Source organism: Babylonia areolata, chromosome 25 (assembly GCF_041734735.1).
Source record: "Babylonia areolata isolate BAREFJ2019XMU chromosome 25, ASM4173473v1, whole genome shotgun sequence".
In the NCBI taxonomy this organism is placed as follows: Eukaryota; Metazoa; Mollusca; class Gastropoda; order Neogastropoda; family Buccinidae; genus Babylonia; species Babylonia areolata.
In genome coordinates, this window is record NC_134900.1 from 32,709,534 (window position 1) to 32,731,025 (window position 21,492).

A 21,492-nucleotide genomic window follows, 5' to 3' on the forward strand; every position below is an offset into this window, starting at 1 on the left:
CAGTGGCAATATTGATTCCCTGGGTTCCACTTCAGCCGGCTGGCAAATCAATATTGACAGCGGCAGTATTGTTTTCTGGGCTGCACTTTGTGACAGCAAACGAATTATGACACGGCCGTATGACGGGTGCATTGGCGTAATGGTTGGAGCGTCTGACTTTCTGTCCGAGTGATCCTGAGATTCATGGTTTGTATTCCGGCAGTACGAGTTCGGTGAAGGGCGTAAAGTTTCCCGATTTTCAAGATCAGCGTTAAGTGTAAACTTACTGTCCTATCTCTCTAACTTGTGTGTGTGTGTGTGTGTGTGTGTGTGTGTGTGTGTGTGTGTGTGTGCATATATATATATATATATATATATATATATATATATATATATATATATATATATATAATGCAAACAGGGGATCAAATCGGCTCGTTAAAAATCCCGTGATCCAAGTCAGTGTTTGCGAGTAATGGTAAGACGAACATACCTGTCCCCGAAAACAGAATACGGCAGCCTAAAAAAGGGATTAAAAACGGTCATTGACAAAAGCCTTCTACCAGGAGTTGCTGCCCACAAAAGCAGCAGAAAAAAGGACCGTGTCAAATAGTGATATTTGAGTCGCTGTCTTGTCTGCTTTCAGGGTATTTGTCATTGTAAACTCGGGGGCTGCCCTTTCCGGGGACAATTGTATCTGGCATTTATGATGTCACCCACGTTTTTCTTGAATCTATTTTTGTTCAGCTGTCGAAGATGATTTTTTTTTTTTTAAGGGAATTTCCGCAGGAATAGCTTTGCGGCTGCAAGTTGAATATAAGGATCTCAATCAATATAAATATATTGTCTCGTGCGAAAGAAAACCTCTCAGTCCATCACACAGGGTTTAGTGGATAGTGGCGAGGATTTCATGTCAGCACGAGCAGAAAATCTGACATTTGCATCTGTTGCAGCTTTCGCTTTGACAGGCGCTTAACTCATCACTCTTGCCGGTGCGCGCATTTGCTTTTCAATCAGTTCTGAGATGTGACGTAACTTATGAAGTGACGAAATAAATTATTACGTCACGATGATTGCCGCTCGCGTCATTGCATTTACTGTTGTACATTTGTATTGTTGTTGACAAAATGTATAAAAATGGTTGTTGATGTTGCTGAGGAAACGAGTACTGGAACTGGGGACAGCTTGTCAGTCACGAAGTATCATTTTTGTTTGTTTTATTTATTTATTTTCTTTCTATACTTACATCTTTGTTTCACAATGATAAATAACAGACTTAATGGAAGAGCACTGTAACTTCTCTCCGTGTTGACTGATATTCAACAGGATTATGGGGTGTGTCGGAAACAAGCCAAGTATATTAGAAGCTTTAAAAAAAAAAATTTTTTTTAAGTTTTCAGGAACTGCACTACGTCTCAAACTCGTCCAGACATGTAAATTTGCTTGCCGACAGCCAGAGCTGAGTAGATTTAACGTGTGGTAACGATGTTATCTTCTAACAGGCGGCGAGAGATTGTGTTCCCCTTTTCCCGTCTGCCTGTCTCCGATCCTCCTGTTTCTCAGACAGCATCGTGTGCGGAGGGGAGGGAGTGCGTGTGTGGACGCTGCTCCTGAAATACCAGAATGATCTCCATGTGTGATTATTTAAGATAAATTGCTCGTGAACATTCTCCCTTGACCCTTTCGGTCTCTGCTTTATTCCGACCCTCCACTATTTGTGTGTGTGTGTGTGTGTGTGTGTGTCTGAGACAGACAGACAGAGAGACAGAGAGAGAGAGAGAGAGAGAGAGAGAGAGAGAGAGTTCTAGTCAAATTTAATCATTCTGACATTTTGTGTTTCTCTCTCTCTCTCTCTCTCTCTCTCTCTCTCTCTCTCTCTCTCGTGCTTGTGTGTGTGTGTGTGTGTGTGTGTGTGTGTGTGTGTGTGTGTGTGTGTGTGAGAGAGAGAGAGAGAGAGAGAGAGAGAGAGAGAGAGAGAACTACCTGTTCTTCCATGATCTTTACCTTTTGTCAGGCTCACATGACATCCACATGGACGGTGGCATTAGTTTAATGTGACTGACATTTCCCCTTTCATCGGCATTGTGCCTTTGTCTTGTCAAGCATGACTACATGTTTGTAAAATTCCATTCTGCCTGGCTTATTTGTGTTTGTTTTCAACTGTCAAAGGAGGTGAACACCCACAGAGACATAGACACAGACAGACAGACAGACAGACACACACACACACACCACACACACACACACACACACACACACACACAGAGAAAATTTTGAAATAACTGAACTCGCACGCTAAAACTTCATTACGTTTCAGGCTTCTATCCTCCCCAATAATTCAACCGGAAATCAAGTTACTGCAATGCATTTTTATTCTCGCCCAGCCTCGTTCACAAAGTCCGAATCACAGAAGCGTGCTGATTGGATCATCCCCGATAAGCCGTTCAGTCAGAGCTGTTCATTGGCTGCCTACAATGCTCGTGACAGGCTTTGCGAAAGCAAAGGAATTCTCCCTGGAGATTCCCGTTTTCACCAGTTCATCAGTTTATGTATCATTCTTGTTCAAGTCACACAATTAGATTGCAACTGAAAGTCCAAACGCGCACTTACTAGACTTACAAACATATCTATCTCCGCTAATGAGTTTTGGTGCGCATAGATGTCAGTTTGAAAGTATAGCCGAAAGATAACTCAAAACAGTCAAAGAACAGAAGAACATACAGAGAGAGAGAGAGAGAGAGAGGCTTTAGGTCCAGCATCACTCCAGGAATAGAAGACGACGAAGAATCGGCGCGCGAAGGCCATTTGACAGTGACAGATGACTAACAGTGCCTGGCCTCCGACAGCACGTTAAACCCGTCTGGCGAACCTCAGCAATCAGTGTCGTCGTCGGTCTTCGTTTTAAAAGAAGAATCGTCGGGAACTTTACGCTTCTCCAGAATGGGTGTGACCTCCATAGCAACCCGGTGATTACTCTCCACGAATGTTACTTCAGCTAGGGATTGCGATTCACTCTCTGTTTTTGTGTGTGAACTTTTGCCTTGGTATTTCCACTTTTGTATCGCATAATGCACGTCCAGTCACGACGCGTTCACTCATACGTACAGAACGTGAATTTGAGCATTGCATAGGCTTTTGGTTGCACGGGTATTGTTGTTGTTGTTGTTGTTATTATTATTATTATTTTGTTTATTAGAAATACAGAGAAAGATAATGAACAAATGTAAAGACAAAAAGATGGGACATTTGATTTTGTTCAGAAAGATAGACATGTAGATAGATAGAAAGACATATATAGACAGAGAGAGAGAGAGAGAGGTGGTGGAGGGGCTGCGGTGGGGGTTGGGTGGAAACATCAGGCATACAGGCAGAGCGACAGAGATAGATAGGCAGACAGACATACCCCCTCCCCCTTCACCGCCCTGAGACACACACACACACACACACACAGAATGTACTGTTTGTCCACAGAAAGGGTAGCGTTGTTGGTCCATGACAGTGATGAGTGCTCGACAGGGCACAGTTCTCGGCCGCACGTTCACCCCGTCTGGGTGACCGCCTCAGTCATCGCCTGTCGTTGGGTAAACATATGTACAGAAAAGGATTCATCCCGGAAAAACTGTTGGTTTTAAACCTTTTACAGGAAGTTTTCGATTGAAACACAGTGAAATATATATCTTTGTATGCTTCATTGAGGCGCTGCTTGCTTTTTAAAACATTAAAATCTGCAATGGCGTTTTCAAAGAAAAACCACACAATAGACACATAAAGCTAGTCTGCGTGTGTGCATGATCGTGAGAATTTTGAAGAGGGTTCGGGGAACATGTGCACTTTCTTTTTGAAGAGGGGTATTTCTTCTATGACAGTGACTCTGGAGGGAGAAGATTTATTCTCCCTGCTGCCTCTCTGATGGCCCATTCTCACACATTGTTCTGTGTGTTTTTACATTGATGAACACTTTTTTTTTTGCAACTGGTGCTGCTTGCTTCTGGACTAACATTGTGGCTGGGTGTCATTGCTGGGTCTCTATTTTGCTGCAGCATTTTCTTTAAGGAGTTCCTCAATCTACGTGACAGAGTATTAATTTGACATACATACCTATCCTCTGAGATAAAAAAAAAAAATGGCTAAAGGCCTATTCATGATTATACTGGGTAATTCCTGATTGGTATGAAGTTATGGCCACATTGTCTGGCGGTAGATGATGCGTTTTTTCCCTTTTTTATTCTTGATTTTTAAATGAGATACAAGATTTATTCGCGACACAGTTTTATTACTCTGTGTTTTAAGGAAAACTCATCTTAGCATGCAGGCTGGCTGGCTGAAACTGCATCGTGAAATGGAAGGTAAACACATTCATCACTTCGGAACCACATGCTTTCGTAACCTTTCACCCCCCCCCCCCCCCCCCACTCCCCCTACACGCTGAACAAGCGGTGGAAACCGTCCAGATCTGCTCACACGCGGAGAGGTCGCAGCGTTTCATAACTGGTAAAACCTTGCCAATGATTTTAGTTTTTATGAAGTCTGAACAAATAGTAAAGAGTGGTAACTCTCTCCATTCACAAGTTACATAACTTCAAGTCAGTGCTGCTTACGCTACCGATTCAGCTAACACACAGGTAAATAAAAGGTACATTGAAGGCATATGAAGTCTGAACATTTTTTCAGAACACGTTTTTGGCATCTGTCTCTCTCTCTGTGTTTATTAATCATAATATATAAACCAAAGTCCTTGCAACTGTTTATCAACGTGTCTTCAGCATTGAGAAAGCCGGTATACGTGAACAATGAACAGAGTGAATTGATTAGAACTAATCGTTTACAATAGTTCGGTCATCAATATATAGCTAAAAGACATCTGTTAGCTATTTATGACGTAAATTCAACAGAAGGAATGAAGACTTGTATTAATTTAATCCTCAATGTAGAGCTGAAGATGATACTCATGAGCTATAAACGATACAAATTGAACAGCACCGAGTACTGCTTATACAATAACCCAATCGTCAACATAAAACTAAGCTGGTCGACATTTTGGAGCAACAAACAACAAAAAATAAGTAAAACTAACGAGGGCTGTTGGTAACATCAGAATTGTCAGTATAGAACACAAAATGGCAATTGAAAGCCAGAAACAACACATACTGAACATAAGTAATGATGAATATTGATAATATTTCAGACGTCACGTCAACGTTCTTATACAGTTCAGGGTCTTTACAGTACTGTAGCAGTCCCCAACAGTTGGATGACGAAGATAACTGGCGACTGATATTTCCCCACACTTTTGTTTCCACGGATGACGATGACCATTTTGCCTTTCTAAATAAAACCGAAATTTTGTAGTGTTCTACCGCAATTTCGGTAATCTCAGCAGTCAGAGAGAATCATGCGTTCGTATTGTTTTTCGCAATTTTCTGGTCTATTCCACACGTCATTAATGCTCCTAAGTGCACAATGTTTTTATTATTATTATTATTTTTTATTGGACTAGTTTTCTCCATCGAGCACAGGCGCGAAGTTGTGTTATTTTGCCGTGCAAATCGAATTAGTTGTATCCATTGCCCCGGGATGGTTGGCCTGAATACTGACGCTGGCTGGCAGTTGTGAAGTGGGCGGTAAACTGAACCATACAGACTGAATCAGGGACCAGGGGCCATACGGATCAGGGGTGTTAAAACTGCCAGTGAAAGGAACGATTCTAACTGTCAGTAAAGGGAACGGCATAGTCTGGTGAGTTTGATAGCCATGATAACAAGTCTGTGTGTGCCACACACACACACACACACACACACACACACACACACACACACACACACACACCCTCCCCTCCCTCAAAAGATACACAAGTACTCTCTCTCTCCCTCTCTCTCTCTCGCCCCCTCCCCTCTTTCTCTCTCTCGTCCTCTCTCTCTCTCTCACACACACACTCCCTCCCTCCCTCAAAAGATACACAAGTACTCTCTCTCTCTCCCTCTCTCGCCCCCCCTCTTTCTCTCTCTCATCCACGCACACACACACACACACACACACACACACACACACACACACACACTACCCACCCAGTAACAGAACCAGTCACCAAACCAATCACCGACGTCCTGTCCCTAAATGGCTTCGCGCGATCTGAACCGGATATTACACTTGCTTGGTCCCTGTAGCCGGACACAACGCCCACGGGAAACACGAGGGTTGCCCCTGTGGTTCAGGTTTCGCAGTAATTGTGCAGTGTAAGCTTTCCTCTCATTTTGTGGGGTGGGAAAAACAAAGAGGTCTGATTGGTCCCTGTACTTCCTGACGTTGCTGATGGAGAGGTGTCTGGATTTCCGGGATGCGTTCAGCTTCGTGTTGTGGGTGAAGTGGAGCGGGACAGACTGATTGGGTGGAGGAGATAGACAAACAGAGAGAGAAAGAGGGGGTGGAGGTGTGGGGGAGGGAAGAGGCAGAGAGAGGGCACTTGCACTTGCCCTCTCACTGTTCGCGCATATGCGTTCGCAGAACACACACACACGTACACACACACACACACACACACGCGCGCGTACACACGATCACACACGCACGCACGCAAGCACGCACGCACACACACTCTCTCTCTTTCAGTCTGTATGTCTGGCTTTCTCACTGTCTCTTTCTCTGTCTCTGTCCCTCTCTCTCTCTCTGTCTCTCTCTTTCTCTCCCTCTCATACACGCTGCACCCACTCTCACACACAGACATACACCTCAGCCACACAGACAGACAGACAGACAGACAGACACACACACACACACACACACAAGCACACACACACACACACACACTCACCCGCCAAACGAGTAATTCCATCAAAGCCAAACACCACTTTTGCTTTACCTGGTGCGCCGGAAATAGGATTCTCGTGAAGTCTAGTGCTGACCAGGTGTCTACTGAAGGAGAGCAAATTCGCATTGTACAGCTTTGTTTGATTCAGACATCAAGAACAAAGAAAATGATGGAATGATTCAGACATCAAGAACGAAGAAAAAGATGGAATGATTCAGACATCAAGAACGAAGAAAAAGATGGAATGATTCAGACATCAAGAACGAAGAAAAAGATGGAATGATTCAGACATCAAGAACGAAGAAAAAGATGGAAGGAGAAAAGGAAAGAAAGAGAAACGGGGGATACCAGCAGCTTGAACTATTTTTAGAACGTCGCCTTTGTGTGTGTGTGCGTGTGCGTGTGTGTGTGTCCGCGTGCTGGTTTCGTTTGACACCGTTGGACTGAACTTTAGTGATTCCATGTGTACAAATTGCTATTGTATTCTCCATACTCCCAAAATGGTTAAAGGGATTAAAATTATTTTAATCTGAGGAAATGTTCTGGGCTGGTTTGCACGATCGTAGCAGTGCAGAGTTTGCTTGGCGTTCAAACGGCGACGGAAGATCCACAGTTATAGGACACTTCCTGACGCTTTGCAAACTTGGCGCTACTGAGATCGCCCACAACCAAGCCCAGGGCAGTACCGTTTTGTTACTTACCATTGCGTTCCCTGCGTCACGTGGAGTTATGGAAACACTTATCGTACATCTCCCTCCGTTCTCGGCATTGGCTCTGTCTGACTGGTTCGTAACAGTAATGAGCAATCTGGATTGGGAAGAACGCGCGGTGGAATGGCCGGTCTGCCAAATGCGATTTAAAAAAGAAAAGAAAAAAAAAGAAGCTTTTTTCTCTCCATTTTTTTTCCGGTCAAATGTTATCATAACTTTCCCGAACTTTCTGAGTTTTGAAGTACATAATAATAATAATTCAATGCAATGATAAAACACTTCGTTGAATTTTAAAATTACCTTGCGATGTAAAAGCACCTTTTCCATGGACACAACACTATGCCGAAACCGGGGACCGAACCACCGGATCAGAAATCCAACGTTTTACCGATTCTGCCACGGTGACGGCTCCTTCTCCAGTGTGTCGTGGTCATATGACATACAGATGGAAAAATAGGCTTGTGGCGAACAGACAACACAGTCTTTGAGATCCATCCTAATCTAAAGGAATCTCTTCCAACTGTCAACAGAAGTGGAAAAGAGGAAACTACTGTGCACAGGTTCCATCGCGCTCAGTTCTTGTTCAGACATGCACACTTCCCGTCTAAATGGTAAGGAATCTGCAGAGTGCGTGCTGTTTGCGCGGTGAGAGAGGCGTTGGAACACTGGAGAGCCGGTTTTAAGTCAGCATGCTCAAGATTCATATCCCGCGCGATAACAACAACAAACAGCAACGACCGAGTTCTTAAACTGCGTGTGAATCAACACGCGCCTCCAACCGGCCCACCCACTCCTTTCAAGTCTGTTCCTCATCACAGATAGTGGTGTAAGATGATTTTGAAGATAAGACTGCAGACAACGCCTTCCTTGAAACAGGATGTAACGCAGATTCAGTAACAAGGTATTTATGGCCGTGTACACTCTGAGCCCGACGAGCCATTGGAGTCTATGCGAAGGTCAGGTATCTGCAGTCTCTCCCCCCCCCCCACCTGCCCCCCTCCCATTCCCCCACTCCGCCACTCTAGTTCTCAAACAGATGTACTGAAGTGTTTATGAATCAGTCTGTCCGCTTTGACACCTTGAAACAGACTGTGGTTCAGTATATATATCGTTTTGTTTTGTTTTTTCTGGCTCCGCGAGTCCAGCCTACCACAGAACTCCAGACGATGACTCAAGGTTGGGGGGTCAGTATGAATTGTTAGAAAATGACGGGCGCAATAGCCGAGTGGTTAAATCATTGGACTTTCAGTCTCAGAGTCCCGGGTTCGAATCTCGGTAACAGCGCCTTATGGTTGAAGGGTGGAGATTTTTCCGATCTCACAGGTCAACATAATTATATGCAGACCTGCTAGTGCCTGAACCCCCCTTCGTGTGTATAGGCAAGCAGAAGATCAAATACCCACGTTAAAGATCCTGTAATCCATGTCAGCGTTCGGTGGGTTATGGAAACAAGAACATACCCAGCATGCACACCCCTGAAAACGGAGTATGGCTGCCTACGTGGCGGGGTAAAAACGGTCATGCATGTAAAAGCCCACTCGTATACATGCGAGTGAACGTGGGAGTTGCAGCCCTCGAACGAAGAAGTTAGAAAATAATGTTGGAGACCGGGGAAAATTGCAGTATTTACGATACAATATTTGACGTGATGCGTCCTAAATCTTTCCTATCTTTCCAGTTTACCTCCCATGATCACCTGCAACGAATATTGGAAGTTGGAGCAAAGTCTTGGTGTGTGTGTGTGTGTGTGTGTGTGTGTGTGTGTGTGTGTGCATGTAGGTGCGTGCGTGAATGAATCAGTTCGTGCGTGTTTGATCAGTGAACCATGGGGAGCAATTCTTGACCTTGGTTTTGGTGTGTGACGACAAAAGTAAGACGTGAGGACCAACTGTCGTGATCAGGCGTCGTTTCCTGGCGACGTCGTTTCCCTGTCCCTCCGTGTCTTCCGCTTCCTTCCTCCCTCCCTCTCGGTCCATCTGATCTATCTGCCTCGCATGGTAACTAGCAATGAATAAAGATGGCTGGCTGAGCTGTACGTGTTATTCCATTTCCTCCAAGCCGCTCGGTCGCACTCTCTTGTGATCTGGAGATTGCTGTTGGTTCTTCTTATTCTGCTCCTCTTCCTCCTCCTCCTCCTTCTCTTCTTTCTCTTCTTCTTCTTCCTCCTCTTCTTCAAGCCGAGTAGCCACAATCAACATACTGATTTTCTTCTGCTTTGTATTGTGTTTTTGAAAGCATAACCAGTCCTTTGAGGAATGATTTGGATTATCAGATGATTGTGATTTGGGAGCTTTTTTTTACATACAGAAGGTAAATAGATCCTAGGAGTTTTCGAAGCATTTAATCATAATCTCCTCCAAGATTTTTTTTTTTTGGTGGGGGGGGGGGGGGGGGGGGTATACGTCATGATTTTTTTTTAATGTAGATTTTGTCGAAGTGCGCTCAGACTTTTATCTTAAAAGCGTTAGCTTTCGTTTACACGTTAGCTGAAATATTTAGACATGACTCACTCAAGAGTTTATTGTATTAAATGTATGTGGTTGTGCTACTACTTACAAGGAAAAAAAAGAGAAGACATGAAAACAAGCTACTTGAATTGTTTCCCCGCAACATTTATACCATTGCCAATTATATATGGGATGAGGAAATAATGTTTTTGATACTACTGGATTGACATCGTGAATTTTAATTCGCAGATACGGTTCTGTCAGTTATCAAAAGCCGATAGTTACTGCCTGGCCTTTTTGAAAGGCCAGGATCACAGTGGTGACACTGCAGCATTTGTCAGTATGCCTACATAACAATTTCTTGCACAGTCAAAAATGGTTTGCAACGCTAGGTATTGAAAATCAAAATGAATTAGAAATACTTGTCTGTGATGACCATGCCTCAGGTTAAAGGTTACAAAGTCAAGGAGCGGCTTTGATGTTTTCACAAGTTCACTTTAAAGCCGTTTGAGTGATGTTAACGAAGCTGAAAACTGATATGCAAATCGCCGAATTCCCCTGAGCTAAGACCCTGGGGGTGGGTTGCATGAGCGGACATAGCAGCGCTAAGTTTGCTTACAGTTAAAGCCTGAACCGGACTATAAATGGCGGGCGATTTGAATCAAGCCAGTTTCTCACCAGAGTCTGACACTGTGACGTCGGTGAAGGTTTATTCAAAATAAAAGCCTAATAAAGCTACGGTTTGGCTTCATTTATGGCAGAGAGCGAGATTTGCCTAGCAGCTTCCAATCTAGACCTGAATTGACTTTGGAAAGTACAAAATGTGTCAGCTACACGTAATACAAAATTTGAATGCAGAGAAAAGGGGCGGAGCTAGAACCGAAACCTTGTTCCTAACTCCACGGTAAATTCCATAAAATACTTTGGAACATTCTTAAACTTAGCGCTGCAAAGATCGCCACGTGCAACCCTGCCCTGAACCAAAGGTCAAGAGCACGGCGAAGAAAAGTCCTGCATCGTGTGCAGATCTTGTCAGTTGCATTGGACGTAGCTGCTGGCAACACTGAGAAAGAACAACCAGCCAAAGTACAGCGTCTGCATATTTCAGGGTCACTCTCCACTGCTACTTTCATTGGATCTGCACCCCTACCCCACCATGTCCGCCACCCCTACCAACTGCCCTCTTCTTTGTTCCAGAGCCGTCAGGTCTGGTTAACGATTCTGACTTAGTGTGGTGATCACACATTGCCTTGTAAGTCACTTTCTTTCAACATCATTGTCTGTTTTAATGACGGTGTGTAATGAATAAAGATGGTTTGTTTGGAGAACTGTTGCTTTCCTTTCTTCCATGACGTCTGGATAAAACGGCCCGTTTTGGAGCCAGTTGCATTGCTCGGACGGAAGAGCCTAGTATGGTCGTAACCCGCTACTATCTGTGTATAGTATGGAACTGACCAATGGCGTAGTTCGTTCAACGTAGGCATTTGGTCACGGGAAATTGTGAAAAAGTTAGAACCAAGCAATGCAACTGGCACTTGGACTTTACGGTCTTGTTGCTTATCAATGCGTTTTCTCAAACTGACAATATTTCTACCCCATGAGAGGGCGACACGTCAGAATCATGGTTTGAGTGGTCGTGCTAGCTATCTTGGCAAATCAGTTTGTGTCTTACTTGTCTGGGCGTCGGTCGCTTATATCACAGCTCACTTCACCCTTCGTTCCCTCCCAACCTTCTCCTCCGCTTAGCGGGCGGCTGTGGTTCGTATTAGTAAAGAGTCATCAGGAGCGGAAATCAGAGGCAGGAAGAATGACAGTTCTGCTAAACCCTTTGACTGCTCTAGGCGTGCAAGCCCGTCAGTGAAGGGCTGTCATCTCGATCTCACTGAGGTAAAATGGACCTTACAGGTCAGGTTGTTAGTCTCTGTTATTTCTTTCTTTCTTTCTTCTTCTGCTTGAAATGGCCTTACTTTAGTTCAGCAAAATCAGCTGCGCCACTATAATCTACGCAAAGTTTGTAAAATGTACTTAAATTCGTGTCACATTGACCTCATTTCGCCAAGGTTCAGCAGTCGGGGGTGAATGTGATGTAAACAATTCCTATTAAGATATGTTTGGAAAAAAAAATAAAAAAAAACTAAAAATTACCTGGATATTTCGTCTAATCTCATTTTTGAACTGACTTATACAAACATTTCTTATCATGAGGAACTGTTTTGTTCAGGTGTAAAGAAAATGTGAAGTGAACGTTAATGCTATTATTTTTTCAGGGTCAAACAAGTCAATAGGGGAGAGAAGAACAAAACCAAACCAATAGTAATGAACGTGTCCTAGGGCCAGTTAAACAGTGAGAGCATTCACAACATGCACTAAAAGTAATATAACATTGTCCTGAACGTATTTAGACTTGGAGTATGCAGTCCAATTAACTTTATAATGAAACGAAGAAGGCGAAACTTCAACCAGCACAGCTCCTTTGCTTCTGAAGGTAATGCACTCAGAGAGAGAGAGAGAGAGAGAGAGAGAGAGAGAGATTCTGGAGCCAGCGGGGACAAAAAATGTTTTTCTCTCTTTTATCACGCAATATTTCACGCGAGCTGTCCTGAATCTTTCCCATCTTTCCTGTTTCACAGGACCTTCTGCAGTGGATATTGTTCACACCCCCCGATACTTGACTCCCCCATGCTCTGTCCTTCTGTGTGTGTGTGTGTGTGTGTGTGTGTGTGTGTGTGTGTGTGCATGCGCGCACCTCTCACAAAAAAAGTGAACAGTCAAATATCACAGGGACAGAGCACAGTGGACATGCTTTGGTGAGAACTGTCTTAACGCGGACAGGCAAAGCACTGAAGTAGAATCACGCGTCATGCCCAAAGAGAACCCTGCTTCCCCGTTCCCCCATCTGATCAGTGTGCTTTGCATGCTAACTAGCCATGAATAAAGATAGCCTTGTTGAACTGAAACGTGTTTTTCCATTTCTTGCCAGATTCGGGCACAAAGCAGTTCCTTGTTATCTGGGGACTGCCTCCTTTTTTCCCCCTTGTATTTTTAAGCGTTAATTTTTGCCTTTAAAGAAGCGTAAACAGATTGATATGAATACAGCAGGTTTTATGTCGAAGTCATGAATGCAGACAACGACCTCCTTGCGAAATCCATGCAATGCGGATTCAGTCACACGTGGGTTTGTTGCTGTGGGTCAGGCAGCCTGTCGGTTTCTCGGGATCTTGGAGACTTGTACACTATAGAACTGCTGACGTTTGTTGAGGTTAGGGGGGTCTGTGTTGATTCAGGTCATAAAGCTTTTGGAGGCTTAAACAAAATCAGCTCTGGTTATTTTTCAGTATTTCACGTGAACTTTCCTTAAATCCTTCCCATCTTTAGGTTTGTGTTGCATGACCATCTGCAGTGAATATTGATAGCTGAGTTTAAGTCTTGGTTGTGTGTGTGTGTGTGTGTGTGTGTGTGTGTGTGTTACCCACAGTACCCACTCCTGTCTCTCCGCAGATTTTTTTTTTTTTTTTTCGGAGAACAGCTGTAAACAACGATCTTCTTGGGACTACGTGCGAGGCAGATTCAGGAACATGATGTCTGTGGCTGTGTGTCAGTCTGCCTGTCCGTTTCTCGGGGCCATGCTTATTTATACGTCATATTACTGCAAACGCTGGGTGGAAACTGGGGGGGTTGGTATTGATTTTGTCTCAGAATATTGCAGACAGTACAAGAAAACCAGCTGTCTTTGTCAAACTATATTTCACATTGTTTCTTGCCTAATATTTCAAGTTTTTTTTTACCCGTTCACGTTGCACGAGCATCTGCAATGGATAATGATAACTCCGCTAGTCTTTGGATCTCTCTCTCTCTCTCTCTCTCTCTCTGTCTGTGCATGTGCGTGTATTAATTACTGTTCTCCCCGCTGTATGTGTGTGTGTGTGTGTGCGCGCGCTATCGCGCACGGGTGTGCGTGTGCACGTGTGCTTGGTAACAATCCTCCATCAAAGAGCAAATTGACAACTCGTTGGGAGCCACTGTCCATCTCAGGTGTGGTGTGCAGTGGCGGAAACAGCCATAGAACCCGAGTGTCGTGATCATCCGTCATTTCCTCACAACGTCGCTCCCCTGTCTCTCTGTCTCTTCCGCTTCTTCCCTCTGTGCTCCCTTTCCCTCTGTCTGATCTGTCTGCCTCGCACAGTAACTAGCTTCAGCGTTCCCAGGCCATGCTCAGACGGTCAGTCCGGAGTGAATGACGAAGTCCGCAGTCCGCTGGAGCTCTGCCGCCGTTCCCCACAACTTGCCCTGGAGCTCTGCGGGACTGGGCCAGATCTGGCGCCACAGCTCTCCGTGTAGAGGGCTGTCTTGCAGGATATGGGCTGGAGTTTGAGGAGCGGTGTCACACGGACATTGGTCTGTGTGGGGAATTTTCAGTTTGTAGAGATGGGAGAGGAGCTGGCATTGGCCTGTGTGCAGTCTGAAAATGATTAACTAACAATGAATAAAGATGGCTGGTGAAGCTGTACGTGTAACTCCATTTCTTCCAAGCTGCATGGTGAATCACACCCGCTTTATCTGAACTCCGCTTTCTTCTCTCTTTCTTTTTCATGAATCATCAGAAATTTATGGTTCAAAACCTGTACTTAAACGGATATGGGGCAAGGAGATCCTGTTAATTCATCTCAGCAGAGTCCGCCGTCTACATTTTTAGTTTATAATTTTTGGGGGGGCGTGAAGGCATTTGGGAGCAATCGATTATGTTGCGGAGGGCGTGGGTATTAACAAAACCTGTCAAGATGTGTCGGAATGGATAATCGATCGTGCACGTATATTTTTAGATGGGCACTAGTCAGTCTTAGGATTACGGACAGGAAATACCGTGTGTGATCGTGTTACTGATGATTAATCCTCTCCCAGTTTCTGTTTTTGTCGCTGTGTGTGTGTGTGTGTGTGTGTGTGTGTGTGTGTGTGTGTGTGTGTGTGTGTGTGTGTGTGTGTGTGTGTGTGTGTGTGTGTGTCCCCCATCATTCTTCTCCTCTCACTCATTCACCAACTTTTTCTTTCCCCCCTTCTCTGTCCGTTTCTCTACCTCATATACATATCAGTTCCCCCTCTTCTCTCCGTCTGTTTGATTGTGTGTTTCTTCCCTCTCATTTCCATTTCTATTTGTGTCTGTCTGTCCCCCCTTCATTAGCCTATTTCATTTCTCATTTTTTTGTATCTCCCTCTATCGACCCATCTGCCCCCCCTCCCCCCACCCTCTCTGACTGTCTGCCTCTCTCTCTTTCTCTCTCTCTCTCTCACGCACGCACGCACACACTCACACGCGCAGACTCTCTCACTCTCTCTCTCTCTCACGCCTGTTTTGCTCCACAAATAAGGACGCCAGCAGTTCGTTTCTGAAGATCAATACATGGTAAAGGAAGTGGATGGTAGATTTGTCACGGCTTTGCTCGCTGTTGACCTCAAAGATGCGCAGGATAGCAGCAAAAAATTGATGTTGTGATCAGAATTATTCCACAGGGTTGGCTGTCCCTTTCCTGTTTCTTGTCCAGTTGACATCGTCACTTCCAGTTAATTTACATTGTTTGGCTCGGTCGTTTTTTTGTACGTTTTCTTTTCTTCCCAATTTTATGAAAGCTTCTGCTGAAATGGCAGTTCCAGAAACTGTTGATTATCGTTTTTATCGCTGTGTATCCACTGTAGAATTTTGGAGTTCTGGGATTGATAGCCTGACAAAGCATTCACACTCGATTGTGCTTCAGAGAACAAGGCACATGTTTTTTAGCAAATGGAGTAAACAAACCACTCATGCCTTTCTGCTTGAACGATATCTTTGAACAGTTCTTCGAAGACTCAGACGTTTTAAAGAAAATTTAATGAACAACACGAATATTGCTTGTGTTATAATGTTTGTTTCTGCTTGTGCATGCACGCTTTGAGCTCTGTTGTTGGATGTGCTTTTAATTCCTCATTCCCTCGAGGGGTTTTGAAATAAACTGTGTTCATTTGCAGAAGTGCACGGCCCATTTGAACGCCAGGGAATGAAATAATACTTGAGTTTACCAGACATTAAAAAAAACTTTGTGTGTGTGTGTGTGTGTGTGTGTGTGTGTGTGTGTGTGTGTGTGTCTGTTTGTCCGTCTAGCTGCTAGCTTTATGTCTGTGTATGTATGTATGTATGTATGTATGTATGTATACACACACACACACACACACACACACACACACACACACACGTGTGTGTGTGTGTGTGTGTGTGTGTGTGTGTGTGTGTGTGTGTGTGTGTGCCTGCCTGCCTGCCTGTCTGCCTGCCTGCCTGTCTGTCTGTCTGTCTTTCTAACTATACCGTCTGTCTGTTTGTCTGACATCACCTGCCTAGCTGCCTGTCTGCCTACCTGTCCCGTCCCATCCATCATCTTATATCCTGTTTTGTTCAATAATCGCGAAACGTGACGGGCATCTTCCGTACGACGATGTGCTGCAGCACGCAGGCAGAAAGCAGCCGTGTTCTGTTTGTCGTGCATGATGAGGGCAGACGAGAAGATGGCTGTAGTGATCGTTATGTCCCTTTCCATCCAGCTCCACCGTCACTGCCAATGATAATGATAACGGTGACAATGACGATAACGATGGTAATGGTCATGATGACAATCAAGTACAGTTCTTGAGCGTGGTATCCAAATATATAGCTGCTCAAAACACCATGCAAAAAGGAGAGCTCAGAGTAACCGAGGTATTCTCTGCATCAGAATACAAATAATTGCGCTCCTTCCTTTCGTTTTTTTTTCCAGATACATCTAACCAACCAACCAACCAACTATTCAAGAAACCAACCACCCAACCATTCACCTGTCCGTGTATTCATGCATGCAAAACGCTTAAGACAATACAAAGAATGTTTGGGTATCTGATATATATATATATATGTAATATATATATATAGGCTGAAGAAAGGTACCTGGCTCGCGTACGCCCTCTGACAAACCAAGGTATCATGCATTTACCACGGTATTGTGGACGCCGAGGAAGATACACAAATACTATAAGCTAATAAATAAGCAAATGGAATGTAAAATACAGAATCGAAGAGTGTCGCTACACAAACGAGGAATTGAAAACCAGGATTAAAAAGACACTGAAACAGAAGCTTCAGCATTAATATGTGCTACCTGTTTTTATATTCACATACTCAGCTTACTTATATGTTGTCATCATTGCAGTCTAGTTGAACTGCAATTTGTGACAAGGGAATTATGGAAAATACGATGGATTGACAGATTTATGTTATCCTTTACATTCACTTGCGTTGCCGTGGACTCTCAGTGATATTCCCCACTCACAAAGATTCATGTTTATCACACCCACCTACTCTGTGTGCCTGTGTGTGTGCGTGCGTGCGTGCGCGCGCGTTGGCACACCCAGAGAGAGAGAGAGAGAGAGATGCTTATAAATGAGAATGCTGACACATTGTTTCTAAGATCGCCTTAGCATACAGGATGCCGTGAATCTCTCTACTATACCTGGGAGACATCAGGAAACGAATGGTGGTCGTGATTCCATTGTTTAAAGAGGGCTGAACCCCCACCCCCCACCCCCAGGTCCCCCACCCCACCTCTTTCCCCGACCTCCATTCCAGTCTCTCCCAATGTCTGCTTCGTCTGGTAATGAATACAGATGGCTCGGTTAAGCCTCGCGAGTTCATTCAATATTTTCGTTCGTGTGTGAAGCTTTCGCTAGCGCCTGCAGTCTGTTCTTTTCTTTCTTTCTTTAAATCTCGTTATTCCGCGCTTCTTAAATCATGAATAATTTATAGCCCCACTGTTTGGTTATTAGTTCGGTTCGATTTGTCTCTGTTTTATTTTCCGTTCCATAAATTAAAAGTAAAAGATTCCCTTAAGCGCCATCAACAGAAAAAAACAACAAACAAAAACAACACATCGACTGTCTCGTTCGCGCGGGTCTCAGAATTATGAACGCTAACACATCGTGCATGGAAATTGTTTTGTTGTTTCGGTGTGGAGACTCAGTAACTCACTCCCGACTCCCAAATTCATTGTGAAACGAAGGCAGATGATGGGCCCAGTCATCAGGATCACACAGGATTGTATGGGAACTGAGGAAACGCCTCCGGACCCCGTTCTTTGATCTTTGAATGAGCCGCATGATAGCCAGCTATGAATAACGATGAGTGACCGAGCCTTGTTATCATATTCCCCTCTGGTTGTCATGCTGAAATAAGCTTTTATATGATTGTGTCGTCAGTTCTGTCTTTGTTATCTGTGTCTTTCTGTGCCCTGCATATAGATACATTCATCAACAGAAAAAGAACGATGGTTTTTTAATATATATTATTTGCTCGTTGAGGTATATTGTATTATGTTATGTTTAAACTGTTCGCGATCTTGTGCGTGCGTGTGAATGTGTGTAAGTATATTATCTGCACTATTGTGTTGTATACATGTGATATATATTATGTTTATTCCTCTCTCTCTCTCTCTGTTTTGTGTGCGCTTGCGCGTCCTTCTTTCTTCCCTCTCTCCATTTTCTTGGCCTTTGTTGGCTCCCCAGTGTCAGCTGGTGTATCAAAGGGCCATGAACTTCAGAGATAATTTCCACATAACACTTCGATGGGTTATTGCAGATGCTAGGAATCCATTGCCTTTTATGAACGGGTGCAGACAGACGAGGATCTGTCTTACGGTCAGGTAGATAATTGCAGGAGCCCTTCCTTTCTTGCTTTTCATTTCACTCCCAGCTGTGCATTGCTCTCATCAGTGAATACAAAGGGCTTTCCTGAATCTTGACATTTAATGTCATGGGAGATTTCTTGACAGAAATAAACGTTATGCGATCTGCGCATCTCTGAAGTCCTTTTCTTCGTGTTCCGTGCACCTGTACCATGAATAGTGTGTGTGTGTGTGTGTGTGTGTGTGTGTGTGTGTGTGTGGGCTTGTCTGCTTTTATGCGTAGTGTTTTTTGCCTGTGTACATTTGTTTTAGCTTTCATATCTGTGAGACTGCATATTTGTTGCGTATCTGCATAAACTGAACTGAAGAACAGATAGAATTACCACCCCTTCCCCAGCACCCTTCATCCTCTCACCATGAGGATGATAACGTGAACGGGTCTTCACGGTTAAGTAGCTGACTATGAATGGAAATGAGGTACATGAGGGTCACACACATAGGGCATATGGAAAAAGTCCTGTTGGCTCGTGTCTTTTAGCATTCATGGATGCATGCTCTGTCGGAAGATAGAGTGTCGACAAATCCGATCGAATTACTGCTGGGAAAAATGATGTATTGTGCACGAAGTGGACACTTAAAAGTGTTCGGCCTCTCTGTCTGTCTCTCTGTCTCGGTCTCTGTCTGTCACTGTGTCTCTCTGTCTCTCTTCTCTTTGAAATGATGGCGCTTGGCTTGATAACAAACAACAGATATATATAGGGGCTGTGATAAACGCTAGAAAAATGACACAATGTTTATCAAAAAGCAAGTGCAGCTGTTTCCGTCCGGTATACTAACTGGGCGTGTGTATGTGGTGCGTGTGGGTGCGTGCGCCTGAGCGTGCATTTCTGTACGTGATTAGGTGGAAACTTACACAGGCAGACCGTGAGACAGACAGACAGAGATGAGTTTATCCTTTGCCCACTCCTTCTCCCCTTTCCTCTCAAATTCAGAAGAGTTAGGTTTAATCGCTTCCAGCTGTGTGTTGATACAACTGGACGGTGAGAGCGAACATGTTTCAGACTGTATACAAATGAAACTTAAAGCAACCGGTTTTTAGAAAACATCCCATGTCATAATTGACACTCCACTGAACCTTCTTGTCTTGGAGGCATAATTTGAAGAAAAAAGCGTATTCGTACACATGTTTTATTATTTTAAAACTGTTTTATAGTTCAGTAAAAGAATTGGATGAAGTAGGTATTCTAAATGCTTTAATCCCTCACTTTATTTTCGCGTTCCTCTTCTTGTGTTGTTAGTGGACGTCTTTTGTCATCGACTTACTTATGCTCATATTTTGATTTTTTATTTTATTTTATAAATCATCGTCATCCTCCTCCTCCTCATATTTATCGGCAACTCCTTGATATTATTGTCGAATCACCACCACCATCATCATAGATAGTAATTGTCAAGATGATTATAATAATTGTGTGTGTGTGTGTGCGTGTGCGTGCGTACGTGTGTGAACCTTTGCACGTGCAGGGTACTGCGAGCACATGCACAGAGAGGGAGACACGGTGGTACTGATCCACGTGCCAGAGAACTATGACTTCACCATGGCCAGTGAGTCCTCTCTTCTTTCCTTGTCCACACGACGATGACAGCTACTGCAGTGGTTCTATGATGACGGCAGATGTGATGGTGCTTATGCTGGGTGTGATGGTGATCGTGAAGGCGATTGAATAGATCCGCTCCTCCCCCCCCCCCACGCCCCCTCCCTCACCCCCTCAGTGTTCTCAGTCACGATGATAATGATAACAGCGATTGTGGAACCATGAAATGATAAATAGGATTATGCTTGTGGTGAAGATGGTACGTGGGTGGTTTGCGAACAGGCCATGATTACTACAAGCTAACATGCAGAATTCTGTGCAGATTGGTTCTCATGATTAATAAAGCTTCAGTTGTGGGAAGCCAATGAATTAAGCATTTTATCCTGAGGTAGTGATGGCTTGCACTGCGCATGATGATTGTGGCAAATAACTGGTGATAAGGACAGAATAGTGACGGAGGCAGTGGCGATTAACAGTGAGAGAGAGATACATCCTCATTCAGATCGCTTCCCGAAAAGTGTACCTGTCAACACAAGCTTGAGACAGAGCTTACACACACACACACACACACACACACACACACACACACACATACATACGTACATACATACAGAGAGAGAAGAGGGGGAATGGATGGAGGGAGAGAGAAAGAGGACAAGCAGTCAGACAGGCCAGTTTTCTTACTGAGCTCCCTCCCCCCGAACTGAACCCTTTCCTCTTGTGTCCCTGAGTCCTTCCCCATACCACGACGCCGCAAAAAAGAAGACCCCCCTCCCCAACACACACACACACACACACACACACAAACAAAAAAAGCCAAAAAACAAAACCAAACCATCGCTGGCTCAAAAAGCAATTTGGAAAGTACAAGTGTACCAGAAGAACGAACCCCAGACGAATTCCCCACTTCACAAGACCAACAGTCAGGGAATTGGCAGCTTAAGTCAGAACATAAAAGCGTGAGAGAACGATGTCTGAGAGGCACGGGTATGCTATGTTTGAGACGAGGGCAGCAGGGGGGGGGGGGATGTATGTTGGAATGCCGGAGCAGAGGTTCTCACCGGGATCAGAAGCTCGTTAACAGTTGGATCCTGGACTGGGCTGTCTGTGGCCTGTTTGTTGGGGCAGGTTAAACCCACACAGCCTCCGTCTCCGTCTCTCTATATCTCGGCATCTTTGTACAACGTTCTTGTCTCTGTCTCTGTATCTTTCTCTCTCACTCATCCCCTCGCTCTCTCTGTCCTTCTCGACCCCACAGCTCTACCTCCAACCCCCTCTCAGTCT

General features: G+C 44.3%; 1 protein-coding gene across 3 annotated transcripts in view; it reads left to right on the plus strand.

The window, feature by feature from the left end:
- Positions 1 to 21,492, plus strand: part of LOC143299455 (universal stress protein YxiE-like) — a 69,360-nt gene that overhangs the window by 40,456 nt on the left and 7,412 nt on the right. For all 3 annotated transcript variants that reach the window (XM_076612667.1, XM_076612665.1, XM_076612666.1), the window contains exon 2: positions 20,138 to 20,218. In XM_076612667.1, coding sequence (XP_076468782.1) covers positions 20,152 to 20,218 — 67 coding nt within the window. In that variant the 5' untranslated portion in view covers positions 20,138 to 20,151. The remainder of the gene's footprint in view (positions 1 to 20,137; positions 20,219 to 21,492) is intronic.